This window comes from Podarcis pityusensis, assembly GCF_964106645.2.
Source record: "Podarcis pityusensis genome assembly, chromosome: 2".
NCBI lineage: Eukaryota > Metazoa > Chordata > Lepidosauria > Squamata > Lacertidae > Podarcis > Podarcis pityusensis.
In genome coordinates, this window is record NC_138029.1 from 13,868,676 (window position 1) to 13,878,376 (window position 9,701).

At 48.9% G+C, this 9,701-nt stretch overlaps 1 protein-coding gene across 2 annotated transcripts; it reads left to right on the forward strand.

Moving 5' to 3' along the window:
- Positions 1 to 1,381: 1,381 nt before the first annotated feature.
- GPR84 (G protein-coupled receptor 84) lies at positions 1,382 to 9,424 on the forward strand. Of its 2 annotated transcripts, XR_013982692.1 has the most exons (3): positions 1,382 to 1,600; positions 6,601 to 8,616; positions 8,736 to 9,424. XR_013982692.1 is itself a non-coding variant. In XM_080994848.1 (2 exons), exon 2 carries the CDS (start codon positions 6,676 to 6,678, stop codon positions 7,801 to 7,803), a length of 1,128 nt encoding a protein of 375 aa, XP_080850974.1. In that variant the 5' UTR covers positions 1,382 to 1,600; positions 6,603 to 6,675; the 3' UTR covers positions 7,804 to 9,424. The 2 variants fall into 2 exon arrangements, 1 of the variants encoding a protein (XP_080850974.1); XM_080994848.1 differs by having other exon boundaries at positions 6,603 to 9,424.
- The last annotated feature ends 277 nt before the right edge of the window (positions 9,425 to 9,701 follow it).

Sequence of the window (9,701 nt, forward strand, 5' to 3'; positions counted from 1 at the left end):
AGCACAGGATGGAGAGGAGGGAAGAACGGGAGGAGGAGCTCTACTCAATAAAGGTGTGTTTTTGTTGTTGTTTAGTCGTTCAGTCATGTCCGACTCTTCGTGACCCCCTGGACCAGAGCACGCCAGGCACTCCTGTCTTCCACTGCCTCCCACAGTTTGGTCAAACTCATTCGAGAACACTGTCCAACCATCTCATCCTCTGCCGTCCCCTTCTCCTTGTGCCCTCCATCTTTCCCAACATCAGGGTCTTTTCCAGGGAGTCTTCTCTTCTCATGAGGTGGCCAAAGTATTGGAGCCCCAGCTTCAGGATCTGTCCTTCCTGGGAGCACTCTGGGCTGATTTCCTCCAGAATGGATAGGTTTGATCTTCTTGCAGTCCATGGGACCCTCAAGAGTCTCCTCCAGCACCAGAATTCAAAAGCATCAATTCTTCGGCGATCAGTCCAGCTTTCACTTCCATACATCACTACTGGGAAAACCATAGCTTTAACTATACGGACCTTTGTTGGCAAGGTGATGTCTCTGCTTTTTAAGATGCTGTCTAGCTTTGTCATTGCTTTTCTCCCAAGAAGCAGGCGTCTCTTAATTTCGTGGCTGCTGTTACCATCTGCAGTGATCATGGAGCCCAAGAAAGCAAAACCTCTCACTGCCTCCATTTCTTCCCCTTCTATTTGCCAGGAGGTGATGGGACCAGTGGCCATGATCTTCGTTTTTTTAGAAGGTTGTTATTAATAGACAAGCGTCTCCACTGGCTGTAAACCAGTCTCAGCCTCCCACTTATTTAATTTCTGCTCAGAATCTTTGCTACCATAATTGATTGTTCCATAGAGAGAGAACTTATGGTTTGTTACTCATGGGAAACAAAACCATTCTAAGTATAGGGTTTCCATGTGGTCAAGATGGATTCAAGAAGTTAACACTAGCACATACTCAACTGGCTGGAACTAACAAAGCTTGGGGAAGAAACAGGAAAACCGTAAAAACCTGAAAGGAAGTAATCCAGTATACCAACAAGTAGTTACTAAGAGAGATCAGTTGAGAAGGAAGGTTGCCTTTCTGTCACGTGTCACCTCTAGTGTTCAGCTAACTAACTGAAAGTATTTTAGCTTCACTCCCAATACCCATCACTTTCCAAATCTCAAAAAGTCAAGGTTTTCTAAATGTAGATTTATTGCACCTATAGTTTCAGGATGTACTTGAATCACTCCTGCAAAATACTGCTAGCCTGGTGGCATTCTGGGAAAAGCACCTTGTTTTGCCTCACTCCCTTTCTACCCCAGCCCAATTGGGGTTAATCTTTAATTTATTTATTTCTTTTTTTACATTTGTTTAAATCTCTGCTCTAAACATTTGTGGGCGAGCCTGCATAAAGGCGCACATGCAAGCATATTTCAAGCACTGTGAGTACACACAGGTCTGGGCGTCAGACATTTACAAGCCTGCGGAGAAAGAGGAAGTTGCTTCAGGGAGTTTAGACACTTGGGAGTTTTTCTCCTCTCAGCAGAGGCAGTGAGGAACCTTTATAAATAGCCGTCCAAAACGTAGAGGCACCCTATGGACATCAGGCATAATCTCTGGATCCAAACGCTCATCTTTCCCCGGTAAGTTGCTTAACATTCTTAAAGTTTCCATGCAAGAGAATCTAAAGTTTTTAAGTTGAAATATTTTGGTGGCTTTGCTGTTATTTTTCTGTAGGTCGCTCAGAGGTGCGTAGAGTTGATATTAACTTGCAAGTCTGGTTTAGTGCCATGGCTGCTTAGAACAGGGGTAGGGAATGTCGTGATGTTCTTCATGTGTTTTTAACTACATCATCCCTGATCGCAGACCGACATGATCAGGAGGACTGGTGGGAACTGTAGTTCATAGCACCCGGAGGTTGTGACATTGACTGCCCCTGGCTTATAAAGTTGTCTGCAATGGAGCCTTTTCTGGCACAGAGCTTAAACAAGAGAGTAAAGGCTTTATGGACTGTATTCCTGAGTGTGAAGCTGGTGTTAAAAGCCACAGCGGTGCAGTGAGGATGGGTCAAAGGGAGGAGGCTCATAACTGATCTCTTAGCCCTGAGAATGCTGTTTGAACATGCCCAGACGGCATGCTTTCCTTATTATGTTCTTCATTTATGGAGCATGGAACACTGCCCATGGAGACATCTGGCGCTGTATAATCTCCAGAGTAATTTAAGTTCAGTTCCAAGGTGGCTTGTTTATTGCACATTTATTGAGCCTCCGTCTTGATTTGTTTGTGCAAAGTTTGTGGGGAGGTCACTTGAATTAGAGCAAGGGTAAACAATGTAGTGCCCTATAGATCAGGCATAGGCAAACTCAGCCCTCCAGATCTTTTGAGACTACAGTTCCCATCATCCCTGACCAATGGTCCTGTTAGCTAGGGATGATGGGAGTTGTAGTCCCAAAACATCTGGAGGGCCGAGTTTGCCTATGGCTGCTATAGATGCTGTTGGACCCACAGCTCCCATCACCCCTAACCATGCTTGCTAGGACTGCTGGGAGTTTTAGTCCACAGTATATGGACGGCACTATGTTGGCCAGCTGCCTGTGATCATTCTAGAGCAGGCTTCCTCAATCTTGGCCCTCCAGATGTTTTTGGCCTACAACTCCCATGATCCCTAGCTAGCAGGACCAGTGGTCAGGGATAATGGAAGTTGTAGTCTCAAAACATCTGAAGGGCCGAGGTTGAGGAAGCCTGTTCTAGAGGCTCTAAGGTTGTCAGAATCTGAACTGTGACCTGCAGCTGTGCCTTTAAAAGGGGCTTGATTTGCAGTCCTTAATATGTAGCAATAATTATCTCCATGCCCCTCCACACAGGAAGCAGGCTTTTCCTGGTGATTTCTCCACACTGAGCCAATATATGAAGCCAGGCATAGGCAAACTCGGCCCTCCAGATGCTTTGAGACTACAATTCCCATCATCCCTGACCACTGGTCCTGTTAGCTAGGGATGATGGGAGTTGTAGTCCCAAAACATCTGGAGGGCTGAGGTTTGCCTATGCCTGTATTAAGCCAAGGGTTGGGGAAACATTTTCTTTCTTAACCTCGAGGGTGGTCACTGGGCAACCTTCCGGGTACCGCATGCCAGTGATAGAAGAAACACATGGAGCAGTGAATTTAAACTTCACCTCTGTACACTAGGCTAGTTCTCCACATGCTCACACATTCCTCCGCATTCCCTCCAACATTTATCTGCTGAAAATAGGGGTGTCCTATTCAATAATAATAATAATAATACTAATAAGATTTATACCCCGCCTATCTGACTAGGTTGCCCCAGCCACTCTGGGCAGCTTCCAACATACAAAATAATAATAAAAAATATTAAATGACTTCCCTATATAGGGCTGGGACGCGGGTGGCGCTGTGGGTTAAACCACAGAGTCTAGAACTTGCCGATCAGAAGGTCGGCTGTTCAAATCCCCACGACGGGGTTAGCTCCCATTGCTCAGTCCCTGCTCCTGCCAACCTAGCAGTTCGAAAGCACGTCAAAGTGAAAGTAGATAAATAGGTACCACTCTGGCAGGAAGGTAAACGGTGTTTCCGTGCGCTGCTCTGGTTCGGCAGAAGCGGCTTAGTCATGCTGGCCACATGACCCAGAAGCTGTAACCCGGCTCCCTCGGCCAATAAAGCGAGATGAGCGCCGCAACCCCAGAGTCGGCCACAACTGGACCTAATGGTCAGGGGTCCCTTTACCTTTACCTTTATATAGGGCTGCCTTCAGATGTCTTCTAAAGGTTGTCTAGTTACTTATATCCTTGGCTTACGGGTCACATCAACTTCATACCCTCCAACCTTTCTCCGATGAAAATAGGGACATCCTAAGGAAAAGCGGGACATTCCAGGATCAAATCAGAAACCGGGGTGGCTTCTGTAAATCCAGGGCTGTCCCTGGAAAACAGAAAGACTTGGAGGGTCTGCCCTCCTTCTTATTTCTTTATTAAACTTATTAGCCACTTGTCACTTAGCATGCACCCAGGTAACATAACATTGAAGAAGAAAGCAGAAATAATAGCAGGGATGCGGGTGGCGCTGTGGGTTAAACCACAGAGCCTAGGACTTGCCGATCAGAAGGTTGGTGGTTCAAATCCCTGCAATGGGGTGAGCTCCCTTTGTTCAGTCCCAGCTCCTGCCAACCTAGCAGTTCAAAAGCACGTCAAAGTGCAAGTAGATAAATAGGTACCGCTCTGGCAGGAAGGTAAACAGCGTTTCCGTGCGCTGCTCTGGTTCGCCAGAAGCGGCTTAGTCATGCTGGCCACATGACCCAGAAGCTGTACACCGGCTCCCTCGGCCAATAAAGCGAGATGAGCACCGCAACCCCAGAGTCGGTCACGGCTGGGCCTAATGGTCAGGGGTCCCTTTACCTTTAAATGAGAATATGAGAGAAGAGAAAAGAAAACATATAATCATGACCATTCCGTACAGCATTTTAAAAAAATCAGTCCCCACCCACTGGTAGCAAAGTAATAAAAAAGTAAGCTACATTCTTACCCACTAGCCAGTAGAGAAAAATAAAAGCTCAGACACCAACACCTCCCTTCCTAGCAACGGAATCCCCAGCACAGAAATCATTTATTTAACACTAGAGGGGAGAGCCAGGAGCCAGATAAGGAGGCCTGGAAGATCACTTGAGGTTTCACACGCTTGTGTTCGGCAGAAGATGAGGCCTGGCTTGGGGTCGCCCCCCCCCCCGCTGCCCGGTCAGTTGGCAACCCAAAGAAGTTAAAGAGCTAAGCAGAACGTGTGGCTACTTTTCATCATGAAGAGGGGGGCATGTGTGTGTGTGTCCATGTCCTACAATAATAGATCCATTAGGGCCGGTTGCACCTGTTTGGACATTCCCAGCTGCTTAGGATGACTACCTTATCTAGGGCTCTTTTGTGGGGGGCAGACGCCTGCCTTTCTGTCTCTACCTCCCCGGCACTCAGTCTCAAACTTGAAAGCGGAGACATCCAGGTAGAGGATGGTGCCTGTCAGGACCGATTTGGAGACGTCTGTTTCCGTGGCAACGTCCCAATTAGGCCTTAAAAAGGAAGGAATGGGGTTGCGCTTTGATCTCTCTCTCTTCCCTGGAGAAAGCCGGGATGCAAATGAGAGAGAGTCTTGCGCATGTTGAAACTCGCATGCGGCAGAGGCCTCAGGCTTCCGGCTGGCTGGCAAGGAAATCTTTTCTCGCTCTTGATACACTTCTCATTGGTTTCCAGGTCTTTCCGGCTTTCTTACACCATGGTGGCAACTGCTTAGCTGGGATGGGAGTCCTTTCACAGTGGCATGTGCCTCTTAGCCGCAAGTGGCATGTGCACTGTAACTCTAAGGCACATTTGAAGCACATCCTTTCCCTCAAGGAATTCTGTGGTTTTGTTGAGGGTTTTTGCTGGGAACGGTAACTCGGTGACAGGAAAACTACAGTGCCCAGAATTCTCTGAGGGAATGAATGTGCTTCGAATGTGCCTTAAAGGTATCGTGTGTACGCAGCTTCAGTAGCCCACAGGCAAGAAGCCTGTAAAGGGGGGGCAGGGAGATGAGGCAGAGATAAAAATAAAAATAAAAATTTATTTATACCCCGCCCACCTGGCTGGGCTTCCCCAGCCACTCTGGGCAGCTTCCAACCAAATATTAAAATACAGTAATACATCAAACGTTAAAAGCTTCCCTAAACAGGGCTGCCTTCAGATGTCTTCTAAATGTCAGATAGTTGTTTATCTCTTTGACATCTGATGGGAGGGCATTCCACAGGGTGGGTACCACTACCGAGAAGGCCCTCTGCCTGGTTCCCTGTAACTTGGCTTCTCGTAGCGAGGGAACCGCCAGAAGGCCCTCGGCGCTGGACCTCAGTGTCCGGGCAGAACGATGGGGGTGGAGACGCTCCTTCCCTTCAGATATACTGGACCGAGATCATTTAGGGCTTTAAAGGTCAGCACCAACACTTTGAATTCTGCTCGGAAACGTACTGGGAGCCAATGTAGGTCTTTCAAGACCGGTGTTATGTGGTCTCGGCAGCCACCAAGTCACCAGTCTAGCTGCCGCATTCTGGATTAGTTGTAGTTTCCGTGTCACCTTCAAAGGTAGCCCCACGTAGAGCGCATTGCAGTAGTCCAAGCGGGAGATAACTAGAGCATGCACCACTCTGGCGAGACAGTCCATGGGCAGGTAGGGTCTCAACCTGTGTACCAGATGGAGCTGATAAACAGCTGCCCTGGACACAGAATTGACCTGTGACTCCCAGGCTATGCACCTGGTCCTTCAGGAGCACAGTTACCCCATTCAGGACCAGGGAGTCCTCCACACCCGCCCGCCTCCTGTCCCTCCAAAACAAAAATGCCACAGCTTCCTCAGCACTTGGCAATGTAGCAGTGACTATGACTACTACCTGGCTTGGACAGACCAGAAGTGGCTTTTTGGGTGGACAAGGAGATCTGAAGTGGCTGCTGGGAAACTTTGTTGCCGTGACAACATTCTGTGCCAAAACATCTGACAAGTTAATTAGGTGTTGTTTGAAATATTTCCCTGTGCCAGCCTTGGAGTCAGTGCTAATTTGTGTGCTTGGAAGCCTGACACGCTTAAACTGAAATCTTTTTCTCTCTCATTTCCTTGTAGAGGTAGCATATTGGCCTGCTAGGTCCTGACCTTTCCACCAGAGGGCAGCATAGCCAATAACCACTTCCTCCCAAGATGGCGGATCATGCCAACAACTTCTCCTGCTACGACCCGTCCATTGTTGGCTACCGCTACGTGGCAGTGAGTTGGGGCATTGTGGTGGCCATCGTGGGCACCGTGGGCAACGCGCTGACCCTGCTGGCCTACGCAGCCGACGCCAAGCTGCAGACACGCTTCAACCTCCTCATTGTCAACCTGACTGTGGCGGACATTCTGTACTGCACCTTCCTGCAGCCCTTCTCGGTTGACTCCTACCTCCATCTCCACTGGCGAGCAGGGGCCGACTTCTGCCGTGTCTTTGGGATGTTGCTCTTTGTCTCCAACTCCGTCTCCATCTTGACGCTCTGCCTCATCGCCATCAGCCGCTACCTGATCATTGCCAACACCGCCCTCTTTGACCGCATCTTCTCCCGCCTCGGGACGATGCTCATCATCCTGGGCACCTGGGTTGCTGGCCTGGCCAGTTTTGCGCCGCTGTGGTCCGTCTATGTCTTAGTGCCCAAGGTGTGCACCTGCAGCTTCCACCGCCTCCGCGGACGGCCCTACACCACCATCCTCATGGGATTCTACTTTGTGGTGGGTCTCAGCTGCGTCGGGATCTTCTACTTCCTCATCCACCGCAAAGTCAAGAGTGCCGCCCGTGCCATGGACCAATACAAGCTGAAGAAGACCAGCTTGAAGAAGGGCCACGTGGCTGGTGCCAGTTCAGCCACACCGGGACGATACCAAGAGCTTGACAGCGGAGTGGACAGTGCAGGTCCTTCCCAGCACTCCTGTGAGGCTCAGTCCTCTGAGTCGACTGCCAGTACCAATCTCCCATCAGCTTCCCAGAATGGCGAAGCACCTCCTAAGAAAGCTACTCCGTGCCAGGCCAAGGACAGCAACTCAGAATTCCGCCGGGTGACCCGCATGTGCTTTGTGGTCTTCCTTTTCTTTGTCATCTGCTACATACCCTTCCTGCTAATCAACATCTTTGATGCCAAGAACCGGGCTCCAACCGTCTTGCACATGATCGCCGCCAACCTTACTTGGCTCAACAGCTGCATCAACCCAGTGCTTTATGCTGCTATGAACCGCCAGTTCCGCGAGGCTTACAGAGACGTGGTCTACAACTTCGCAAAGAGGTTCCGCTGCCACCGCTAACTAGAAGCCGGGCCACTCTCCATCACCAGAGGAGGGATACGGTCTTCCCACCGACCCTGGTTTGCCCTCAGGGCTGGAATATCGCCAGAAAGCAAAAAAAGCTAACTGGGTTTTCCACACTGGACTAGATTCCCAGTTCTTTAATCCAGGCCTTCACATGATGCGGGCCCTGTTCTTTTGCTACGGTATATTATTGTAAATTGTATTCCATATTCTGTTGTGGCACCTATGGGCAATAGGGAAATCAGACTGAACTGGTTTAATGGGCCCCGCCTTTGGCATATTGTTGAAGCTGGTGGCGAGGCCTCCCTTCTGGATTACAGAAAAACTGTTTGGACTTGCCAAGCTTCAGATACAAAAGCAAATGTTGTACCTCCACAAAGTCTCTCCTCCCTGGACAATCCAGTTTTAATAGGAGCTAAGAGGCTGCAGTGCCTGGTCTGCACTTTGCTGCTGATGGGTTGCATCCAATGCCCAATGTAGTTCCATCGATTTCAGTAGGACTAGCCTTGGATACAACCCTCTCTCTGTATTTTGAACCAATCTGCTTTGTAAATACGTATTTATATTTATCACAGCACCACTCTGTTGACAATTCACCTTCTCATGGATCTGATCACATGATGGCAGCTCCCTCCATAAACGCTTTCACTGGTTCGCCACTGGCTCCCAGGTCTTGCAAAAGAACTTTGTCTTTGCCTTCAAAGCCCTCCATGGCTTTGCCTTTCCTTATCTCTCTGCTTGTACACCCAGGCAGCCCAGTCAATGGTCAGGTGAGATGGGAGTTGTTGTCCAACAACGCTTAGAGCAGCGGTTCTCAACCTGTGGGTCCCCAGATGTTGTTGGACTACAACTCCCATCATCCCTGAGCTGTGGCCTTGCTAGCTAGGGGTGATGGGAGTTGTAGTTCAACAACATCTGGGGACCCACAGGTTGAGAAAGGCTGACCTAGAGGGACACAGTGATCCACCTGTCTATAGCCTTTGCTGATCCAGCACCACTATTCCCAGCTATCCAATAATCTTTTCGCCCCGCAAATGGCTCCACCTGTTCTCCCTGGCTGCCCCTCGTGTTTGGGACTGCCTCCCCAATCACCTCCATGATGGTGCCTCTTTCTCTCCTTCAAATCTCTCCTTCAAACTCCCATCTGTTCCCTGAAAACCTGCACATGCTTTGTACACAGCTTGCGCTCAGTCAGATCATTGGTCTCAACATAACTGACACCGACTGGCAACAGCTTTCCGGGTTTCAGACAGGGGATAACCCCAGCAGTGCCTGGAGATTCCAGGGATTGAATTTGGGACATTCTGCTTGCAAAGCACAAAGAAAAATGTAACAACCAGAACCTCACATGGTGGTTTGCATCAAGGGTGAGAAAACTGAGTTCTGCTGGGATTCCTTTTTCTATAAAAGCTTGAGTCCCTTCATTTCCTGTACATCTGGTCCCCTTTCACTGTCCCCACATTTGGACATCATAATTTAGACCATTTCAAAACCCAATATACCTGCACTATATATTATATTGGTTGCTGGCCTATTTAGAAAATGTTTCACTGTCGGATTATGGCATTTGCATAAATGTTGTCGTTGTAACCTTGAAATAAAACGATCTATAATAATAGCTTATTTATTTGGTATTTATAGACCATGCATCTGCACGCTGACCCAGAGCAGGTTATGTAGAGCATGTTACTAGTCAGTCATAGTGCATGTAAACGTTAACTTGGAAATAGTAGGGGTGTCCTGATCTCATTCTCCATACCCAGAGGCCTGTGGAGGGAAATGTGGGTTGGCTGGCATCAACATGTAGCATTGATGAGTCCAGACGCACCTTGGAGGGGCATTCCTGAGCCTGGGGGCCACCACAAAGAAGGCCCTCTCCTGTGCTGCCACTCCAT